Genomic DNA, 24,173 nt, shown 5'->3' with positions numbered 1-24,173 from the left:
GTGTTTCGCTTTTAAACACGAGCTCTGTCATATTCTGTGATTGTCTCTGAAGAGCGCGAGCCCTCACATGTCCCACACGCCGTGTGAAGTACAGACTGAACGGATTGTCAACACATCCCACCGCTGTATGGCCAGATGAGACACATACTACGTTTTCTCGACTGGATAACCAGTCTCGCTAGTAAAGTTTTGATGGATGAAGACTGCAATCAAGGTAAAGACGATTACGCGTACAGGAGTCGTACAGTAAGCACGCGTGAGTCCGTTATAATAATGCGTGTATGAGTGCTCTTGATGCACTGATCGCTCATTGTATTTATGCACAGGCACAGACATTTCCGTACATTCACGTTGTTTCCACACACATTCATGATAATGTTTTGATTTGTCATGTTTATGTTGCTGTGTTTAGTTATACTGAATGGATCCGTGTACTGTAGTAGATATATGCAGCGGGCGATTGGTTTAGGGAATTTTTGGCATCACCATGTGGTCCTGTTCGGTAACTTGACTTCTCTAAAATGTAAAAAAGCTATTTGCTGTTGCACTGTACACATACTATATGTAAGGGAAACAGGTCAATAATTTAGCTCAAAGGGAATCATTTAAGATTTTAAAGGGAACTCCACCATTAATATGCAAGGGAATTAGGACAGAATCACTGTTTTACGGCGGATCACTGAGACGGCCAGCGATTCAGTGAACGAGCCGTATGACAGCAATTCTGCAATGGATATCAATATCCAAGCACCCACTGTATGTGTATATATATATATATATATATATATATATATATATATATATATATATATATATATATATCGATTAATCGCGATTAATTGCATCCAAAATAAATGTGTACATAATGTGTGTGTGTGTACTGTGCATATATATACATGCATACATACATACAGTATGTATATATAAATATATACATATATGAAGAGTTCAGATGCAAAAACCTCTAAGCACCGTCTGAAATTTTCATCTAAAATGTGTTTTTTTTTTAAATCAGGCTCCTATATTTATGTTCAGTTATTTCACTATAAAGGACCTAGACAATAAAGTAAAATTACTGAAGCTAAACATAGGAGCTTGATAAAAATATTAATTTTAGAAGGAAATTTCAGATGGCACTTAGAGGCTTCTGCATCTGAACTCTTCAAATCTGCTTCACTTTTTTTATGCAAAAATATTTATTTCTCTTTTGATTTTAGCAAAGGGTCTGAATACTTAGTACCATGTGATATTTCAGTTTTTCTTTTTTAATAAATCTGCAAAAATGTCAACAATTCTGTGTTTTTCTGTCAATATGGGGTGCTGTGTGTACATTAATGAGGAAAAAAATTAACTTAAATGATTTTAGCAAATGGCTGCAATATAACAAAGAGTGAAAAATTTAAGGGGGTCTGAATACTTTCCGTACCCACTGTATATATTAGTGGTCGACCGATATATCGCCAAGGCCGATATTGGGCATTTTTCAAATATTGGCATCGGCCGATACGTTTTTCTGTTTGGCCGATGTGTTCGAGGCGGGACTTTTATTTTGACGGCGCTGAGAGCGGCAGCGCCTGAGTGCACACCGCTCACATTCTCCCTCTTGTTCGCTGTCGTCGTTCAGTTCTGTCTAATACAAATAGAAGTCTGTCTAATAATCAGATAGAACTGTTAAACAAAGGAATTAAAATGTATACAAAAAAGTATTATAACGATTGCTTTAATATTATTCCGTCAGCATTAAGCGAATACGCATTTATATAATTTAAACAAATCTTTGAATGACTAATGAACATTTAATTTCACAAACCTTACAAACTTAGTCGGATCCAGTTGTGAGATCTTGTGAAGTGTGTATTTGTATCCTGCATGATTGCGTGTTCTCTGTGTGACGGTCGGTCTGTGCAAATTGAATGCTGACAGGAGGAGGGTTCAGCTTTACTGGAGACGCGCGATCGACAAACTTTAAACTAAGTTAGTGATTTCAAATTATGCTGCGCTTTATGCATTTGCCCACTGTCATATTCATGTAATTTTCATTGCGTGCTGTATGTAAAATGAGTGTTACCTTGGCTTTATTTGAAAAAAAAAAAAAAAAAATTCCCAATGCACACAAACTTCCCAGAATACTGAGTGCCCTGTTGGTTACAGTGTTTACTTCCTTTTTAATTAGATTTTTATTAAATATTTATTTATTTGTGAAAAATGCTTTATCTTCTAAAGTATGTTTATTTTACACAATTATTTTTTTTTTCAATAGTTTATTTAAAATTTCTTAAATATAAATTAAAATAAATAAAATTATATCGGCTTTATATCGGCCTCCCTGCTTTCCAAGATATCGGCATCGGCTGTCAAAAAACCCATATCGGTCTACCACTAATATATATGCACAGTACAAACACATATTATGTAAACATTTATTTTGGATTCAATTGATCATGATTAATCGATTTGACAGCACTACTAAATATTATTCTTTGTCATTTAATATTAATATACAATAATATAAAAAATTTTTTGCTTGACAAATGATAAAAGAGACACAAAAATCCCATAAACTTGCACGAAATGAAGGATCCAAGTCATATCTACAGATCAGATTATCATAGAGACTTGAGAATGGGCTCTACAACACAATATAGGATGTATAGGAATGCTCCAGCAACCACTCAGAACACTCTATTGTTGTGGTTGCAATTTATTTTACAATCAAGCACTACTCACGTTTTCCTCAGAAAATTAAAAAATTTAGTCATGGGTTAGTAAAAAAAAATCATGGAGGTTTTAGGAGTCTCTTATTGGTGTTGATCCATTTCGGTTTTATTTCCTTTTTCTCTTTATGTTAGGAGCTCAACAACCCTATTTCCATTTACTTATGTTGCCTCAAAATATAGGTTGGATTTATGCATGTCTCAAGCTCTCAGCATGAAAAATTTCAGCTCTGGATGATGGTACTAAAGCCACTTGGCTTTGCATTTTAGTGTTTAATGGTTGCTTTAAAAGGAATGAGAATTTTGTTGCAGTGTGTTTATGATCCTCCTCCTTGTGCTGTCATCTGGAGTCAGTTTCAATTAGTTGATAGCAGAGGGAAATCTGTCACAATAAAATATGAGCCTGTTTGATCTTCTCTGCACATCACTTAGGAAATGCCCCATATGGCAGTTTACCAGTGCTGTGGAGTCATTAACCAGAAGCAGTGGTGCTTCTAACTAACTGTATTTTTATAGTAATAATTTTAGAGGTTTTGTTTGTACAGCTCTTTTGCAGAATTTTATATTTCAAAATGTTTAATTTCATATTGTATTTCTGCTGAATGCTGTCGTCACTGAACGCTTTAAGCAATGCTATAAAATGTATGAATATCATTGCTTTGCATAAAATATCAAATCAAATGACATCTGCAAACAAATTATGGTAAAATGCAGTCTCAGACACTTTTGTTTACTTACCAGTCTTGAAAATGGTTGCACTTCTTAAAATGTTGTAAAAACAGCATTTATAAGAAATTCAAAATCTTTTGTGACATTAATAATATAATGTAATATAATATAATGAACAGTCTTTTTAATATTTAATAAAATTACTTAAAAAAAACTTCTGCCACTTGGTTTGATATTTTGGTATGTATATGTGTATATATATATATATATATATATATATATACACAGTATGTATATGTATATATAATGCAATAACGCTGATACATTTTTAATATGTAGATATTTTTGGGGCCGCTGTATATTTTAAAAGTTATTTCCCCCTTAAATAGCTTTAATGGAGTACAGTACTTTTTGTTATTAGTTTGTAATGTAGTAATTTTTTAAACGCTTGCTTAACTGCTTTGAATTATGAGTAGCTTCCCCAGCACTAGTGTTGACATTTCATTTCTGGTCCTCTGTGTGTTTGTGTTAGCACTTCGCTTACACCTGTATGAGTGGGTTAATCAGCAGGGTTGCTGGTTCAGAGACTTCTCTCGCAGGGTCTCCGTTAAGCAGCTTTGCTCTTCACAGCTGTCAGAGTCAACAGAGTGTCCCTACATCCAGTGTCACCATGTTCAGCCATGCAAGAGCTCCTCCCAGACACACACTGACAACCCGCCATCTCTTCTGGGACTCCTGTCACAGCTTTTATATGAGAAAGTTTGCTTTAAGGCTGTAGGGTGACATCATCACTTTATTACTTTAAATCTTGTCCTCGGGTTCTAGAATAATTGACTTCTGTGGAAATGATTTGGCTCGGGAGATTGCAGGTCTTTCTTAAGTAGGATGGGAATTATGAGCTTGCTATTGAAGTCAGCTAATCAAACAACAATCTCTCATAAGGTTATTGGTAGGGTTGGGAACCGAGAACCGGTTAAGAACCAGTTCTTATTCAGAACCGGTTCAGATTTTTTAAAAGAACCGGAACCGTGAGCAATTTCTATGTTTCGGTTCCGAAAACGGTTCTGGTGCGACACGTGACCAAGCACTGTGAGCAGCTGTGAGGAGCTGCCACTAAATGGCATTATATTTGTCCCGTATTGTCATTAATATACATGCTGACTTCAACTTGGACCACTAAATAAATAGATTGCTATTGTTATGCAAGTAGGAGGGTTAGATTATTTAGTGTACAGGTCATTTCAAGAGTGATAAACAAAGTGATAGAAAATATTTATTTTCATGCATTTTAAATGTTTAAAAATGTGGAAACCACTCATTGCATCACACCATCTCCTGACTGCATTATTATTTGTAAAATATGGGCTTTATGGAGTGTGTGTGTATACATGGTTAAAAGTATAACAGTTAATATTTCATTAATTTAGGGAAATGAACAAGTGTCTTAGCCCTCAAGAGACTATTTGGCCAACCAGCTTATTCCTGCTTGAAAAGCAAAATGTTATTGATAGTGTAAAAGACATCAACTTTGAAGCCCATGTGATGATGGACTAGCATTACTCAACATTACTTACTACCTTCCAGCAACAATACATTCAATACACTCTCTCTCCTTACCGTCAAATAACTTTAGTAACTTGTGCATTGTTTTACTTACTTGCTTTTGACCTATCTGACCGAACTACAAACTTTCCAGTAATGTCTGTGAGATATTCACTCAACAAGCTCGCGCATCTGTGCCGCCGCACTCTCAATCCACTCAGCGCACTCTGCTTATCAGCTCAGGCACATCCGATATACAGGTGTGAATATTGAATGTTTAACATTATATTAATTACTTACATGTACTTCATAGACATCTTTAATCTCTAATAACTCCATTGTACTCTCTGTTGTTCAGTTTTCAGTGTTTCTTTTTCTGGACACAGCTCTATTCACACGCTGTTTGGTATCAGGGCATTTTTACGAGTACGAGTACAGGAGCGCAGTATTGGGCCCGATACCGATACTGGTGCATCCCTAGACGACAGTGAGCAAGAGGGATAATGTGAGCTCTGTGTGTTCAGGCGCTGCCGTTCTCAGCGCCGTCAAAATAAAAGTCCCGCCAAGAACGCATTGGCCAAACAGAAAAACGTATCGGCTAATGCCGATATTTGAAAAATGACATGCATGTAATTTCTGTAATTACATTTAGTAGTCGACCGATATATCACCATGGCCGATATATCGGTCGACCACTAAATGTAATTACAGAAATTAATCACAGGTGTAATTACATGCATGTATTTTTTTTATATAAGTGTAAAAACATGTATGTATACAATAAGTGCATTGTACCGAATTATTAATTTAAATGTATGTAGTCGTTAATATAAAGTGGGGCCGACTAATTAGACTCATTGGCATTGGTTATCACCAGATGTAGATTGCAGTCATGGTTTGCTTTATTTCTTCAGCCACCCAGGACCACCTGAAGCCATTTCAAAAGCCCACATGCTAAAAGTTGTGATCACATAGTACCCAAGTACTGAAATTGTTGTAATTAGTGGTGCCAATACGATAAGAATCAGGGTGGTGATGGTTTTGCCATCACCCCACAGACTCCTCACAGACCTTGTGCATCTTTAGTAAAGAAGGCAATCCTTGCACTGATTGGCTTAGTGATCCCTGCACTGTGGGAGTCAAGATCGCAAAAACCCTCGCTCACCATTAACCTTTGTTAGCCGCCATTAACCACCCTCACTGCTGCGGCTTAGTGTTGCCAAGGCTGCATCTAATTTGCTCAGTGAGGTGTTAATTTGGCATGATCCGTGCTATTTCCATGTCATTACAAGTTTCAGAGAGAATGTATCTGCACATAAGCAGAAGTCCAATTAATTATCTGATTGTGCTGTGGCCTAGGGAACGTTTAGCAGCTGGTAACAGGAGCTTAGGAGATAGATCAGAGCCTTTGCTTATAGAGAAATATGAAGCTAAGAAAAACTCAAAATTGCTCCTCATCTGTGCAATTTCAGGGGTGCGCAGGTGCAGGCCAACAAGGTGGCAGCTGGGGTGAAGAAGTACGACCTGAGCAAGTGGAAGTACGCTGAGCTGCGAGACGCCATCAACACCTCCTGTGGTAAGAGCAATCAGTCCCCTTGATCTGATCGCAGAACTTCCTGCTCACCTGAAGCTATTCATGTCAAAAAGCATGACATTTTGGAGATTGGAGAATGACATGTGATATTTTTGGAGATGGAGGGACTAGCATGTAATATTTTGAAGATGGAAAACTAGCATGATGGAGATTGCGATAGCGAGCTTTTTCGGAGTGACTAAATTTGTAGCTTGCTCTCAATCCAATATTTATTTTGAAAGTTAATGCATTAAATATGCTGTCTTTTTATTTGCAGATTTGTTAGATTTGTATGGTAGTTGAACCATTAATCACAAAGACTTCAATCCATTTTGTGCTTCGTTGAATTTTTGTTCTGTCATGTTGGTTTAATTTTCAGTTTTCTCTTGACTCAAAGGAATAGTTCACTCTAAAATGAAAATTATGTCATAATTATCAGTTCATTAATCTGTCAGTTCAAACCCATATGGTTTTCTTTCTTCTGTGAAACATAAAATCAGATGCTTGGCAGAATGTTCTAGCTGCTCCTTTCCACAAAACAATCCAGTGATTTTGGGCCATAAGGACCACCATAAAAGTTCTTGTGGACTATATTTTAAGTTTTCAGAAATGATTTTGTTGTTATTCATTGAAAGATAGCTCTCCTTTGTGGTCATGAATATTCAAAGCTTGAATATGCACATCCACTAAAGAGATTTGAGGATTTGCCTGTGGGGATTTTTCAAAGCTATCCTATACCTTTAGAAGACTTGAATAATAACCATAGTGAATGTAGTGCACAAGCCATGCGGACCTCTTTTATTCTGGTGCTTTTTTATAGCTTGACATTCCCTATAAATATTCACTTTTATTGTATGGAAAACAGCAGCTATGACAGGGGTGACCAGTCCTGCTCTTGGAGGGCCAACATCCTGCAGTTTTGCTCCAACACACTTGCCTGGAAGTTTTTAGTGAGCCTGAAGACATTGGTTACTTTGATTCCGGTGTGTTTAATTAGGTTGGAGCTATGGCCCTCCAGAAACATGTTTGGACACCCCTGAGCTATAAGACATTCTGATAAACATCCTACAGTATTTTGAATTCCATTCAAGAAAGAAAGTCATACAGATGTATAAAATTTAGGTTTAGCGTATTGGTAACCATTTAAGCTATTTAAGCTTCATTTAATTGAACGTAGACACACTTTCTAAAACTTGTTCCATGTTCATGTTCAGCATGGGCCTGAACACTTAAAATGAAAGGTCATGTGAAACTGCTCGTTATACATGACAATCTCTCACCCTTGTAGATATAGAGATGCTGGCAGCATGCCGAGAAGAATTTCATCGTCGCCTGAAGGTGTACCACGCCTGGAAATCAAAGAACAAGAAGCGAAATACAGACACAGAGATGAGGGCTCCCAAATCGGTCACTGACTATGGTAAGATATGACCTGTTTCCCCAAGAGAATAGCCTGCACGGTGGCGGAACAACAGAATACAAATTGTCTTAAGTCGTGTGTAGCTGATGATTTCCTTTGTAATTGCAAAAGGTGATTCAGCATAATATTTATTCTGGAAAGATACTCATCTGAAGTTCTTTTTTATGCGAATGTGTGTGTCGCAGCAGTTTCTCAAGGTTGAATGTGCCCTTTTTGTTTGTTGTTCTTTGCAAGAACCTTGCGGCACATTTTGTGATTAGCGTTAGCATTGTCATGCACATAATGCAGACAGCTAAAAGTACATCTAAAGGCACTCGCTGCTGTTTCAAGGAAATCAAACCTCTCGCTGATTTTCCCACTTGAAAGGCAAGTCACAGTGTTTGGTTGCTGGAAGACTTTAGTGCTTTTTAAGTGTTTGCACATGCAGAACAAACAGGAGATTTCGAGTTCCGTGACCTGCAGGTCCTCTTCAAACTCTCCGGCTCTCTTGTTGTGAAATCCTCAGATGTGTCTTACCTTCAAACAGTGGAGTGTTTGTATCAGGTGCATGGGGCTTACGCTGCTTCTCTCTGAGAGATGAAATCAGGCTTCTGGCTTTGCAAAGTCAATATTGAAGTGCTGAGAACTTCTCTGAGAACTTTCTTGACATTATGCCGACCTCTGAAGCTGTTTGATCTTTAGGGCTGACGGATTTAAAATGCGTACTTCCTTTTATGGTGTCATTTATGTCTGGTTAATATATTTTTGTGAGCATAAAGTATAAATAGATGGTTTGATGTAAAGAATTTGGTTTGAACAAATGCTACTTTGGTGTTTTAACTCGTACCATTTGGGGAACAGACATGAATGATACCTCAAATCATAAAGTGTGTTGAGGAGAGATCTGAAGAGACCTATCTTAAAGTGCCCCTATTTGAAAGGTTCATAATTTGGTTTTGGGAGTTCCCTACAACATGTTTACATGCATGCAAGGTCAAAAACGCTTGTTTTTTTATAATGTGCATTTAAATTTACCTTATTTCTCAATGACTCTCAAACTCTTAGTTTGAAGATTCATCTATCCAAGCCCCTCCTTTGCGTGAGGCTACTCTGCTCTGGTTGGTCTGATGACCCAGTCTGGTGTGATTGGTCTACTGCGTACAGCGCATGGCAGAAACTAAATGTAGTAAAGACACAAACAAGACATGAAGTACTAATAAATCGCTGCGCTTTGTAAACCAACGTGTTGCTCCATCCTTTATCATGACTCCAAGTAATAAGAACAACAGACATTCTATACACAACACCCAAAACTACATATTTTGCACACTCCAAAGAAAATTAAAGAAACAATTATTAATCCTACTTACAGTTTGTGATTTGGAGGAGTAAACGGGTCCACCTTTCAAGGACAACCGGTTCACGAATATCGCATTGAACTCATGGATGGGAACACAGTAAAAGTTTGGGATTATACTGCTGTGGTATCGTAGTAAAGATGAATTTAACCACTGATTCCTCACAGCCTCATCCTTTGGAAGTGAAAATAAACCGGGGTTCAAGTTTTCGCATGATGTCCATGTAGAACTTAGGCGGGCATTATGCAAATGTGGTAACTTGTGAATTTCATGAAAATGGGATTCAAGTTTTAAATGACTCATTTAAGCAATTGAGAGTCGACTCTTTCTTTTGAGAGACAATAACTTTATTTATGATGCACTTTCAGCTGTCACTTTCAAACTTTGCAGGCTCTTTACATTCACATACAGCTACGTTGCACTCAAAAATCCATAATAGGGACACATTAAATGAGAAGGACCTGAAATGGAATGACACAAGTTATAGAGACTGCAATATGATATGCAACCTGGTCTTCAATGGAGAACTTGAAAGGAAAATCATGTACTTGGAGATATGGTGCTGATTTGGCTGGTTCATTTGGGTGATGTACTAAAGCCATGTAACCGGTTATGTTGCACTGAACAACCTTTCATTTTTCGGAACCGTTCAGTTTTTCTGATGTCTGTCCAGTTCATGACAGACTCCCAGATTGGTCCAACCAAGCTCTGGCACAAGAACCAAAACTTTGTGGTGGGCAAGGGGTAATAAAAACTTGGGGGTGAGCATTTGAGTTGGACCTAGAGGTCTGCACTCTGTATTACCGAGTGCGGCACGGTGCAAATTTTGAATTGCTAAGTGTGGGAGGGAAATGAGTGTGTGTGTGTGTGTTAGGGCCCTAGAGGCATGGCAGCAATTTCGAATGGCCACTATCAGATTTTTTTTTAGAAAGTTTTGTTACTGTTGTAATTTTCTCTTATATTTCTTCAGCCCAACAGAACCCCGCTCCACCCGTCCCAGCCCGGCAGCAAGAGATTGCAATGAACCGACAGCAACGTTACTTCCGCATTCCCTTCATACGCCCTGCGGACCAGTACAAAGACCCTCAGAACAAGAAAAAAGGCTGGTGGTACGCTCACTTTGATGGGCCCTGGATTGCCAGGCAGATGGAGCTTCATCCAGACAAGCAGCCAATCCTCTTGGTAGCAGGTACCAAAGGCCTTCTTCAGCACATCCTAATGTTTTGATGAGATAAAACAATAATTTCCCCTACTGTGAACAATGAATTCTTCAGAATAGAAGCAGGATTTGAAAGATAAAGCAGTTGAAACCCTTACTGGAAAATACGAGTCTTATCTGCGGATGTGAGGTGTGTACTCAGGCATAGCGTGATGCCTTTTATCCTTTACTGTACCCAGGTAAGGATGACATGGAGATGTGTGAGCTGAGTCTGGAGGAGACCGGGCTCACGCGAAAACGTGGAGCGGAGATCCTCCCGCGCCAGTTTGAGGAAATCTGGGAGCGCTGTGGCGGAATCCAATACCTGAGGAACGCAATCGAAAGCAAGCAGGCCCGACCCACCTACGCGACTGCCATGCTCCAGAACCTTCTCAAGTGAACAGCCACCATTCCTCCTCTTGGTTTCCATTATCTATGCACATGTTGACGGTAAAGTGGGGTAGCTAAAACAAAGGGCTGTACAACTCTAGTGGAAGCAATTTCTGTCTAATTTACTTTTTGTTTGTAGTTTGTTCTTCATTTTGCTGTGAACTTAGAAATCAGTCTTCATACAAATCTGAGCCTTGCTTGAACCTGTTGCTCAGAGATGCCTTAAGATTTTCAGACCTAATTCATATTTCAAAGGGATGTTGTTGAAATATCACACTCATGAATCTAAAATACACTAGGTGTAATCTTTCTAAAATGAGTTATTTCAGTAAAACTCTTTCAGTCACATTACTGGTAAAGGTGAGGTGTGTTATTTCTTGCATGTTAAAACGCGATAGCGTAAGTCATTCTCCTAAAAATGGTGTTTTAAAATTCTCAATGTTCATTTAAGCATCCTGACCAGCCCGAGCAACATTGGCTGGACTATGTGTATTTAACAAAAAAAAAATAATTACTTTTTTTTTTTTTTTTTTGCAGTTCCATCAGCTAGTGGTGCAGAAATGACACACTTCAACTTTCAAAATAAAATTCTCTTATAAGACTTAAATGGTTATTATTGTGGAGAAACATTTCATATTTGAATACATTGAATAACTAGTCAAAGTATCCTTAATCTAATCAGATGATGGTAAAGGCTAATGAGGATCATGCACTGGAATACATTAGGTTGTAATATTTTGTCTCCCCTTTGTAAATGTGGTGGTTTCCAAGAAATGCACCATCTGAAATTGCCTTTACGTATATTTGATAAAGAATTTTATAGATGCACTTAAAAGCAGCTTTAGTTCATAAAAAAGGATAGTCACTGCTGTCGTGTATGGTTTTGCACAGCAATTTTGTACTTAAATCATGGGGATATGCTAAAGGGCATATTCATTTCTGTTCAGTGAAGTGATAATGGCACCTTTGTTAATGATTTGCTGTGAATTCTGTCGGCGTGTGTGGTAGAGTTCTCTCATTTATTTATGTACCAACTCAAGAAAATATTACGTTTAAATGAGCTTGTGCTGCTCTGGAGTGTCTCGTTATGCGCTTCTCTGGCCCTTTCTTATCTCATTTGGTTATAATAACTGCCTGAAGAACAGAAGTAATGGAAACAGCAAGGACATTCTTAACATTCGGCAAACTTAGCACTGCATTTGATCAATTTGCTGTCATTATCCAGACTTTGTTTATTCATATGCTAATGTTTTTCTCCATTAAGCCCTTTCCAAATGAAATGGTGTCATCTTAAACTATCAGTTTATGCATAGTATAATTTGTTAATTATTTGTTTCTTGTCTGTCTGTTTATCGTTTAATGTGTCTGGGTTAAATATACTCTGATTTTCTTATTTTTACTGGCCACTGTTGCTCTGATCACTTTGCTAGACCAAAATAAACACATTCCATATGAAATCTGGGTTATGTTTAGATCTTTGCCTTTGTAGTCATAAAGAGTTTTAGCTTTACTCAGGGACCCTGACTATTATCGTGAACGATTCATCATTGCACATGAAAATTTAAACAGACATGACTAGAAGGATTTACTTTATCTGCAGTTGAAAGACACATTCAGAAATACCTTTTCTGTTTAATGTACAAACAAAGAAACCATGACCACATCTGTATTTTTGTCTTTTTTTGTTCCCCTTAGGAGTTACAGAAATACTTTACATTCATTTCCTTTGTTTGGGACACTGTGGATAGACTAGAAGAGACGACTAGAATCTGTTTCCTATTTAAGATACAACCCAATGTATCAATTTGTAAATAAATACCTCATTGTGAGGGAGTAAACAAACCTTTGAGAAGGGTTCAAAGCATCCAACATGTCTCATATACAGTTTACAATTTTTCGCAGGTACACTCTTAAAAATAAAGGTGCTTCAAAAGGTTCTTCAAGCGATGCCATAGAAGAACCATTTTTGTTTCCACAAAGAACCATTCAGTCAAAGGTTCTTTAAAGAACCTCCTTTTTGTAATCTGAAGAACCTTCTTTCGCCACAAAGAACCTTTTGTGAAACGGATGTTAAAGGTTCTTTATGGAACCATTTAGACAAAAAGGTTCTTCTATGGCATCGTGAAGCACCTTTATTTTTAAGAGTGTACAATTAAAAATAAGTTGAGGGCAGATCTAAATCATAAATCCTCGTTCCTGGAGGTATTCCTTCAGTTGTCCAAGAGTTTTGCTGCTCCATAGCGGTTGTTTTATACACTCACCAGATGTCTACAAGAAACCAGCAGAGTTGAGTTGCTCGAATAGCACTGAAGAGCTTTGGTGCCACGCTTGGCTTTAAAAACTGTCTGGATATCATAAAACAGTCACTTCAAAGCTGTCACTATCAGGACTCCTCAAAAAACAGCAAGAGGATCTGCTGGACCTCCCACACGTCTGTAGAAAAAAAAACATGGTCGTTTAAGAAAATTAAATACAATATGCACAAAATCATCTACAGCTGAGTAATGAATAATTACCGTACATCACACACTCATGTGATTATAATAACAAGAATAAAAATAAATAGTCCATAAGGACTATGGTTTCATCTAAAAATCTTCTTTACTGTTCTACTGAAGAAACAACTCTCTTGTATCTTGGATAAATTAAGTAAGTAAAGTAAAAATCCGCCGGAACTGCTTCAGTGTATGACAGTCAGCGGAAGTGAGAGAAAAGTGTTTATTACGTTTGAAATATGGATATTTTTCTTTTAAAAACATGGATTCACTACAGGGGGCCTTTATTCATCCCCTGGACCTGTCTGCGGCACGTTTGATTATGAATGCGTGAGCTTTATTTGACGACTTGTGGACTGTTCAACTGCAACACCCGCAGACTGCAAAGATAGAGCTTGGAATAGCCAGGACAATTTTTAATATAACTCCGACTGGATTCGTATGAAAGAAGAAAGTCATATACACTTCGAGGGTAAGTAAAACACAAGCTAATTTTCATTTTTGGGGGAACTAACCCTTTAAGTCACACTTCAATGAATAAACATCTCCAGTCAACTCTCATCCTTCCTGCCTATAAACAATGCCAAATATTTAAGCCTGCTAGACCAACTAATGCTGCTTCTGATTTTGCATTACATGCCAAGATATTTGTATAATTACTAACTATTTCTAAATACATAAATATTTATCTGCATTTTGAGATTGTGCAAGAAAAGTGTAATTTTCCGATTTTAAGCAGTGGTGGGAAGGACGCAACATTCCCAAAACATTATTTCCTCTTATATATGATGGTGGACATTTTGATGGGAAAGATTTATCATCTTGACATGATAAATCAGGCCGTCGTGATTATTTACAGTCACTGTTAACATCAAATTGGTTGTTTTCACACCAGCTTACCTCGTTATGTGGTATACACTGATGGACGTCAACCATTTCTGACATTAACTTTTCTGATCTTCTGGTGTAGAGTTGTCTGGGGATCTGGGAATGGAATGACACCACCATCAATCCTGAACAGTTTTAAGTGGAGTCAAGGTCTTGCCAAGCAAAGAAGCAAGGTACATTTTTGGCACTCTATGATAATCCAGAATGTCAATATTTTGAAGAGCAAAACATCTGTTGCTGGAAAAAACAGACTGATTATTATTCATAATATCATTAGATTAGACAACTACAGATGCACTAGTCTAAATGAGATGCAAAACCCATGCATGCTGTCAGTTGTTTCTATATCCTCTTAGGAAAATCATTTCTTAATGTTGCATCCTTGAAGGTTTCAGATAATGGTTGGCATAATTTAGTTTGTTTGTTTGAATACATTGTGTCTGTAACTTGTTTATAGAAGACAATGCATTTTTGTTTTGAATCTATTTTATGATGAATATGTTATATTGTGTTAAAAACCGGTGAGGATACCGATGCATGGATTTTGCTGATGTGTTCTCTTTAGCCTTTAGTTTCTTCTAGACAAAAAAACTCAAGAAACAGCTGATTCACCAAAAGCAACATATTTTTTGCTGAAGTTATGTACAGTACTGCCCTTTGCATTAATTTAGTCTATTGTCAAATTTATTTTGGAGTGCATCGTTTTCCTATTCCTTGAGGTAATCTAGTGCAATGTCTGAAGTATGATTTTGAGGTGATTTGATTTATTCATAATTTTTTTTAGATTGCACATAATATATTCTGCAACACATTCTCATTGTGTTGCTAATAAGAATCCTAGAATGAATATGCTGTAAAGAATGTGCATCTATAATGTATCAATCTATATCACTGTAATCTCTCCACAACCTTTTGCTGCACACTTTGGGTAAATGTCCCTTTAACTGGTTATTAATGAGATTATTACTGAGATATTCAGAACAAAATATGTTGCTTCATACATTTTCAATAAAAAGGAATATACATACTGATGTTCAAAAGTTTGGGTTCAGAAAAATTTTGAAAGAAATTCATACTTTTTATTCAACAAGGATGTGTTGAATTGATCAAAAGTGACATTTAGAATGCCAAAAACGATTTATAATTCAAGTAAATGCTGTTCTTTTTAACATTTATATTCATCATAAAATCCTAATAAGAAATTTCATTGTTTTCACAATTTTTTTTTTTGTTTGGACATAAATCACCGTTTAAAATATGTAGAAAATATATATTTTTAATTGTATTAAAATATTAATATTTCACAATATTACAGCCTTGGTTAGCATTAGAAACTTCTTTCAAAAACATAAAAAAAATCTTAACCCCAAACGTTTGAATGGTATTGTGATGATGGTGATATTTCAGCTGTTCAGCGTATTGTAGACTTTGTTCACACTGACTGCACACATATTTGGTTTGGTTTTCAAATCCTAAAATATTCACTGAGGGCCATTCAAAAGCAGCTGTGTATTCTGACTAAATAAAAATCCCACTGAGTGAAATAGGATCGTTAACAGGTAACTTATTCTAGGCATTACTGTACATTTAGACCTTCTAGAACCCAGATAGGAAACCAAATGCAAAAAAAATCTGATTTTCACCAGATTTCAAATCATAAATGGAATTTCATGTGTTTTTGCTGTTCTGATACCAAAAAACTAAATTGATTATATAGTCAGATATGCAGTCTGAACAAAGCCTACTGTAAATGTGACTGCTGTCAATGCAAAGTTACTCATATTAGGAAAAGTTAGTCCATCCTCTCCACAAAATCTCTAACAAAGGACATGTATATGATTTAATGAGAAACGGGTTGATTATGGATGTTAGTAGCGGTTATGACATTGATTTAAATAGATCATGAAGAATACCATCTTGGCAGTACACTTTACCTCAATACTAAGCTGTAAACTTTCAAGTGATCGAAATGTGCCTTGGCCTGAGTGTTGTGAGGAGGCTGAGTCAGAGCTCATGGGACAGAGCATGCTTGACACATGTGTTAAGACCCCATCGTCATTCTCAAAAACTGGATTTACTCTCATAGTATTACCAAAAGGGAATGCAGGTTGTGAACGCCTACAATACAAAGGAGATCAGGTCTTAACACCAGCATGATTAATAAAAGGGTCACCACTGCCAATCCAATTCTGTGAAGAAAAATCAAATGTCTAAATGAACAGAAAAGGGGACGAAGAAAACCCTGCTTACACAAGTCTCATGGTCTTTCTGGTCCGTATACATTTCTTGTTAATGAAAATCAAGATGCCTATCACAGCACAAACCAGAAAGAGGCTTCCCACCAGGCAGGCTACGAAAAGCAGAGGGTCAACTGGCACAGACACCAATTCGTTGCAGCGTTCTCCATGGTAGTGCCAGAATTGACCTACAGGGCATCTAAAAGTGGTTGAGAAAAAACATGTTAGAAAAAAATGTGGAATGGATAGAAATGTGTAAGATTCCAATCCATATGACTCGCCTGTCTAGAATTTTTGTTCTTTTGTTCTCACTTTTTGATCATTTTCTCAGTCACATAACAAGGGGTCAAGGTTTGGCTGCTTAGTGTGGTTTGCCCCTCAGGTCAACACAATTTTCAATTAATAGTAGCCACATGTTTGATTAAAAAAATTAAATTAATTCATTGTTCGGCCAATCACAGTGCACTGGGTCAGCTGGCCAATCAGGGCAGACTGTGCTTGTTGGAATATAATGTGAATAATAAAAAAAAATAATGTGTTTTTTGAACATTATAGCATGTCAATATATTCTGTTACACCAAATACACAAAATAATGATCTTTAAAAAAGCATCATATGACCCCTTTAAAGTATTCAAAAGTGTTCAATCTCGGTGAGAACTTGAGGAATTAAGTAAGGGGAAAAAAGAGCCTGAGATATCACACACACACACACACACACACACACACACAGAGGCTTGTTTTTGTGAATTGTGGGGACATTCCATAGGCGTAATGGTTTTTATATTGCCCAAACTGTATTTTCTATTGCCCTACACCATCCTACACCTAAACCTACCCCTTACAGGAAACTTTGTGCATTTTTACTTTCTCAAAAAAACCTCACTCTGTATGATTTATGATTTGAAAAATGGGGACATGAGGTAATGTAACCTTCTCCTTGTAATACCTATGACATACCTATGTCATTATACAAATTTGTGTCCTCATATGTCACAAAAACATACACACACACACACACACACACATTTGGGTCATTTGTCATTAAAAAAAGACAAATGTTCTTAATTTTTTTGAATTCAGTTAAGTTTGATTACTGATCAGACTAAAATCGATAAATTGTAACCTTTAATTAGCAATTTGAAAAAAAGAAAAGGAAAATGTAATGTATTGAATTTTTCAACATGGTGGGAAAATCACTGATAAAAGTAGATTTGACCATTGAATTACTTATTTAAAGTCCACTTTTTAACAATAAATGTTAACAATGGCAAAAAAAAGATTTTTTATTAATAATTCCTCATTTTGTTTAACTATTTACACCAGGGCTTTCCAAACTCGGTCCTGGAGGGCCGGTGTCCTGCAGAATTTAGCTCCAACCCTAATTAAACACACCTGAAGCAGCTAATCAAGCTCTTACTAGGCATAGAAACTTCCAGGCAGGTGTGTTGAGGCAAGTTGGAGCTAAACTCTGCAGGACACCGGCCCTCCAGGACCGAGTTTGGACAGCCCTGATTTACACACTTGTTGTTAGACCTTGCACTTATTATTATATATAAATAAATAAATATGAATGTCATAAAAGTGAGGGGACAAGGTATTCCTGGAGCTTGACAAATATAAACATATTTGTGCAAAATAATGTGCAAAACATTACAGAGTCAAACCATATCAAAATTGAATAAACTATTGAAACTGAGTTTCTTGACTATTTTAAAACTTTTTAATGACTGAAACATCAAGCCACATGTTTATTGTCATATTTTGAGAGTGACCCATTTGCAGGCAAAATATACAGTATGTTTGCAAATATTTCATTATATTATAAAAAAAAGCATGACATTTTTAGTTTTTTACATAACCTTTAACCACATTAACATGTGCCTCTGTGAAGTACCTTATTTTACCTCATATTACTACCTTAAGGGTACATACACATTTTAGGGGGTAATAGGGTAAAAAATTGTACCTTTTAAGGGTACTTCTCCAGTAACAAGCTGTTGTACCCCTAAAGGTACAATTTTTATACACCTGTTTCTGACAGTGCAGATGAAGGACCTGTGGCTGTATGCTCAGGTGATTTTGAGTTTTCCTTACATCCTTGTAATCTCCATTGAAATTGATGGATTTGCAGTTTTTTTTTTCATGTTAGCATACCTGCAGGCCGCTCCGTGTCCCGGTATGATTTCACACTGTCCTCCGTTCAGGCAGTATTCAGGCTGTAGGTCACAGATGCTGGTGCATGGATTGCCGTCCACCGTGCTGTAGCCCGGGTCGCACAGACATTCAGGCTCTGAGGTTAACGTGTTCACCACGCAGCGGGAGAACTCGTTACATGCCATAAACATACATGGATCGGCGTGATCAGCTGGATTGGACAACGAGAACTAATTGGCTTTGAATACTTGTGGCCAGACACACAAAGATGCTTAAAGACTTAATACAGGTGTGGTTATCCCTTTAGGTTAATGTGGATGCTTTTGTTTACTGTTGTGCCCCGTTCACATTGACAGCGTTTATAGTGCTGGAAGTCGCTGGTAGGGCTTTCTACTTCTGAATGTTATTGGTGGACTTTGTAGATTTCAATAACATTCGAAAATCTCATTACAAATGAGTGAGAGTTTAGTCTGACAAGGAGTCAGTCTTGTTGCTAATAATTAACATGTGGGCAGATGAAATTGAATGACTCCTCATCGCTTTTTCACTGTAAATCACAGTCAGCGTGAACAGAAGTTTCTTAACCCTCATAACGCATTCAGTTTTTTTTTTTCAGATTTTTTTATAATGACTTTTTAAGAGATAAAAAATAAATAAATGTTACATGTTGTGTGTTTGGGTCATTTTGGGCCCAGGTATGTATGTAGTACCATTTGGTGTTTAATTAAATTTTCTATAAAATTATATTCGTGTCAAAAAACTTTTGTAGAGCATATTTCGCCTGTTCTCACACAAGTTCTGGGAGTGTATTTTGATGATAAACATGAATATGTACACCTATTTAGAATCATTGTAGCATGAATAACTGTTGACCTTTTCATCTGAAAGTTAAAGTTTATGCAATCTATTTTATTATTTAGTTTCTTTTAATATTTATGTTGTTTTTGTTAGAAATAAATATGTAGGTTTCATAAATCTGGACTGTTTTTTGAGCAGTCATGAGTAATAAAGTCAAAGGAATGCAATTAAATTCTATTCATTCCATTGGGGTTAAATACAGATCATTCTCAGATTATGCATTTTTATAAAATTCATACAATGATATATTCAAATAAGATTTCTCATCATATGTATTGCGTCATAGTTTTTGGGGTGCTTTATGTGCAATTTTAAATATTAAAGAGAGGTTGCTGATCATATATCAGTGTTGGGGAAAGTTACTTTTAAAAGTAATGCATTAGAATATTGCGTTACTTCCTAAAAAAGTAACTAATGACATTACTTAGTTACTTTATATTGAAAGTAATGCGTTACGTTACTTTTGCGTTACTTTTTAAATCTGGGCAGGGCTTACTTGCTTGTTTTTAATATAAAAAGTTATATTTTTGGCAAATGTAAAAGCCCTTTCGCACCAAAAGCCTCAGGCTGAAGGAAATGTAAATTCACGTCTGTACAGTAGAACGCAGAAGAAGAAAGTTCAACACTCTTCAGCAATAAAAAAGAAGAAGAAATGTTAGCTTACCATGTGTAATTTTTGCTTATTAGTATGGTTGAATTTGGATCATCGAAGGTCAGCAGCAAATTTGTTAATAAAATGGGATTAAAAACATAAAGGATATTTGTATTATTTAACATATTTAATTATTGCAGCTTTGCGTCATATTCTGAGTTGCTTGTAACTGTTTTTATTCATTTTGAGGAAAACTAAATCTGATTTTTTATTTATTTATTTTTTTGTGAGTGAGATGAATTAAAGCATGTTCACATTTATTGTAGAACTAAAGTAACATCTTACTCCCGATTTCTCTCAACACGGGGACAGGAGAGATTCAATCAATAAATGGAGAAAAAAAGTAACTGGCGTTACTTTTTTGAAAAAGTAACTCAGATATTTTCTTGTAAATTAAAAAGTAATGCGTTACTTTACTAGATACTTGAAAAAAGTAATCTACACCCACATTAAAAACCCTATAACCTAATAGTAGCGCAATAGCTCAAAGAGGTCATGTCATAATTCCTTTTACCATTCCCCCACCCCCTCCTATGATGTTTTTGCACGAAATTCAACAGTGATTTATTTGTATTTATTTGTATGTCCATTTTCAACTTTATGACCCTTACAATTAAATATGCCGTTTTTGTGCATTTTAAGCAAATGTCCTCTTTTATGATTGGCTAACCAACAGTATGTACATGTGAAATTACTATATGAAATATTAATGCATGCTGCATGGGTTAAATGCAGTTTTTGAAATATATGTTGTTTTCCTTCAAACAACCTCCTTGCATAGCCACAATTGCACTGTGACTTATTGTGATTTGTGATTCATAAGAAAATCATGAAAATCCTAAATTGTGCTGTTCCGATTAAGATCACACTGCTCGTTTCTATCATTGGGATCCTTCGAAATGATCTGCAGAGTCATAGGTGCTACACACAGTCAAAGAGAAGATTTTACAGACTTCTTTTTACCTCACCGAGACTGAATGGGACATGTTTCTGAACACAGAGGTGTTGCTGATATGTACATGTGGGCAGTCATGTGTTTATTCATCTGTCCAATGTCAGCTGTCCAAGGACAAGCAGTTTTTGCAGCTCAATTTAACTATTGCTTAAATAGTTACTTAATTATGAACTTACAATATGACCGCTTTAAGTCTTTTTTTATGACAATGTCATGTCATAAAGGCACTCAGACTACTGAAGACCTCTCACTCTGTTTCTGTCAGAATAAGCGTCAGACATTTGATCAGTGTCACATTTCAGGCAGATGGCGAGTTTACTGGAAGCGATTAAGACAGTGTAAGTCAATCTCTGTGGTAGATAATGGCAGATAACAGAGTGGGAGGTGTTTCTGTGTGATTTCACTGGGTTACAGGAATTACAACAGACAGACAAGAATTGCTGGCAGATTTCAGCTCCATAATTCAGATCTCTGTTTCATACATTCGCCTCCTACTTAGCTTCTTTTTAAGAGCTTTGAGCTTTTAAACTTCTGATAAAGTAGGCTAATTTCAAATACAACGCATAAACTTATAAACTTATGGCACAGAAAAAGACAACCAAAAGAATGCTGGATGAGGTGGAAATTTAAGTTACCTACTACAAGTTGATCAATTGATCAACAATTCATTTATGGGCCTCTTTGGTCTAGTGTTAATTTCATTAACGAAATCTATGATGAAAAATGTTCGTCAACAAAGTGTTTTCCCCTGACGGAAACGAGACGATGACGGGACGATAATAAAGTCATTAACAGTGTTGGGGAAAGTTACTTTTAAAAGTGATGCATCACAATATTTCGTTACTTCCTAAAAAAAGTAACTAATTACGTTACTTAGTTACTTTTTAATGAAAGTAATGCTTTACGTTACTTTAACGTTACTTTTTAAATCTGGGCAGGGCTTGCTTGTTTGCTTTTAATATAAAAAGTTTTATTTTTGGCAAATAGCCCTTTCACACCAAAAGCCTCAGGCTGAAGGAAATGTAAATTCACGTCTGTACAGTAGAACGCAGAAGTAGAAAGTTCAACACTCTTCAGCAATAAAAAAGAAGAAGAAATGTTAGCTTTTGTCATTTTTGCTTATTAATATGGTTGAATTGGATCATCGAAGGTCAGCAGCAAATTTGTTAATAAAATGGGATTAAAAACATGTATTATTTAACATATTTAATTATTGCAGCTTTGCGTCATATTCTGAGTTGCTTGTAACTGTTTTTATTAATTTTCAGGAAAACTAAATCAGATTTTTTATTTATTATTTTTTTTGTGAGTGAGATGAATTAAAGCATGTTCACATTTATTGTAGAACTAAAGTAACATCTTACTCCCGATTTCTCTCAACACGGGGACAGGAGAGATTCAATCAATAAATGGAGAAAAAAAGTAACTGGCGTTACTTTTTTGAAAAAGTAACTCAGATATTTTCTTGTAAATTAAAAAGTAATGCGTTACTTTACTAGATACTTTTTTTTTTGTGAGTGAGATGAATTAAAGCATGTTCACATTTATTGTAGAACTAAAGTAACATCTTACTCCCGATTTCTCTCAACACGGGGACAGGAGAGATTCAATCAATAAATGGAGAAAAAAAGTAACTGGCGTTACTTTTTTGAAAAAGTAACTCAGATATTTTCTTGTAAATTAAAAAGTAATGCGTTACTTTACTAGATACTTGAAAAAAGTAATCTGATTACGTAACTCGCGTTACTTGTAATGCGTTACCCCCCAACACTGTATACAATATGGTTTTAGTTGAAAAATATGAAGTTGCGACTTATATAAAACACCAATTCTTTGGGTCCAAATGGACCCTGAATGTGGAAAAATGTATACAGATTTTAAATGCATTATGATGGTTAAAGGGATACTTCACCCTCATGTCCTTCTAAACCTGTATTTTTCATTTTTTTCAGCAGAACACACACACGCACAAATATTTTAAGAACATTTGGACCCCATTGACTTCCACTGTATGAATGAGACTTTTTCTTTTTAAATATCTTCATTGCGATCCACAGAAGAAAGAAAGTCATGCAGGTTTGGAACAACATGACGGTAAGTGAATAATGACAGAAGTTTATTTTGGGGCAAACATTTCTTTTAATAAGGAACTATCTGATTTCTCCTTTCGACACGTGCTTACCTGCTTCCACATCCACTGATTGGGAGTCGATTTCCAAGTCCAGTCTCTTAGATGCCGCATTGCAGAAGTCCTCGAGCACACACTGCACAGTCTCTGTAACATTGCATGGAAATGGTTTGTCTATTTTCATCTTGCTGTTTACCACCACGCTGCCGTTCTTGAAGTTCAGAATCTCCAGCTCCTTAAATCCAGTCAGGTTGGACTGTAGATACGGCAGGAGCTGTGGGAAAGCAGAGATAAACGTGAAATGAGAGAGTTGCGTCTGCTCTTTCATCATTGCTGACTAGTGCAGACTGGTTAATTGTGCATGAATGTAACGCAGCTCAGATACGAAACTTTTGGGATTGTCAATTCTGAAGCAATTCTCCTCAATTGCTAGAAACTGAACGATTTTGCTCATCCTATTCAAATATATGCAAAACCTTCTCAGTGTTCATTTCATTCTGCATGAGGAGGGCCAGTTAGAGATAAAGACGGTTGTTCAGGAGAAATAGGGCGTAGCAGCTCAGTCATTCATCTCGGCTCAAGATTTCAAGAGCTCGATTGCACCAGTCAAACAAAAGCTGGAAGACTTGAGGATATGATATATTCGCATAAGAGTCACAGAGATTATTAGCGTCTTGAAAATCTCTCAAATTAGATTTGCATATTATTTATTAATTCACCATTTGAACCTTACAATTTTTGTTTAATGTAATGAATTAAACTGAAAATATTTGTGATTATTTAATAATAAATCGAAAATGAGGAATTAACATTTGAAATCTGAAAAATAATAAAAAATAATATTTTTAAAAATGTTTTAATTAAAATTAAGATGTATTCAAAATACATTTAATATAATATTTGTATTAATAATATATTTAAATATATATATATATATATATATATGTATATATATATAAAA

At 36.1% G+C, this 24,173-nt stretch overlaps 2 protein-coding genes across 3 annotated transcripts in view; one reads left to right on the top strand and one right to left on the bottom strand.

Moving 5' to 3' along the window:
• The window catches only part of myo6b (myosin VIb), a 70,436-nt gene extending 58,121 nt beyond the window's left edge, over positions 1 to 12,315 (top strand). The window contains exons 30-33 of one of the 2 annotated variants that reach the window (XM_016284824.1): positions 6,398 to 6,501; positions 7,787 to 7,918; positions 10,226 to 10,444; positions 10,654 to 12,315. In XM_016284824.1, coding sequence (XP_016140310.1) covers positions 6,398 to 6,501; positions 7,787 to 7,918; positions 10,226 to 10,444; positions 10,654 to 10,853 — 655 coding nt within the window. In that variant the 3' untranslated portion in view covers positions 10,854 to 12,315. The remainder of the gene's footprint in view (positions 1 to 6,397; positions 6,502 to 7,786; positions 7,919 to 10,225; positions 10,445 to 10,653) is intronic. The other variant, XM_016284825.1, reaches the window with a different exon arrangement.
• A 680-nt stretch (positions 12,316 to 12,995) lies between these two features.
• The window catches only part of impg1b (interphotoreceptor matrix proteoglycan 1b), a 21,192-nt gene continuing 10,014 nt past the window's right edge, over positions 12,996 to 24,173 (bottom strand). Inside the window, exons 13-18 of the mRNA XM_016284870.1 lie at positions 23,267 to 23,486; positions 18,620 to 18,830; positions 16,477 to 16,662; positions 16,161 to 16,344; positions 14,239 to 14,322; positions 12,996 to 13,276 (exon numbers count right to left, since the gene is read on the bottom strand). Coding sequence (XP_016140356.1) covers positions 13,196 to 13,276; positions 14,239 to 14,322; positions 16,161 to 16,344; positions 16,477 to 16,662; positions 18,620 to 18,830; positions 23,267 to 23,486 — 966 coding nt within the window. The 3' untranslated portion in view covers positions 12,996 to 13,195. The remainder of the gene's footprint in view (positions 13,277 to 14,238; positions 14,323 to 16,160; positions 16,345 to 16,476; positions 16,663 to 18,619; positions 18,831 to 23,266; positions 23,487 to 24,173) is intronic.

The sequence above is a fragment of the Sinocyclocheilus grahami genome, unplaced genomic scaffold, assembly GCF_001515645.1.
Source record: "Sinocyclocheilus grahami isolate Dianchi unplaced genomic scaffold, SAMN03320097.WGS_v1.1 scaffold189.1, whole genome shotgun sequence".
In the NCBI taxonomy this organism is placed as follows: domain Eukaryota; kingdom Metazoa; phylum Chordata; class Actinopteri; order Cypriniformes; family Cyprinidae; genus Sinocyclocheilus; species Sinocyclocheilus grahami.
The sequence above is the reverse complement of the archived record's forward strand: the minus strand, read 5'-3'. Positions and strand labels throughout refer to the sequence as shown.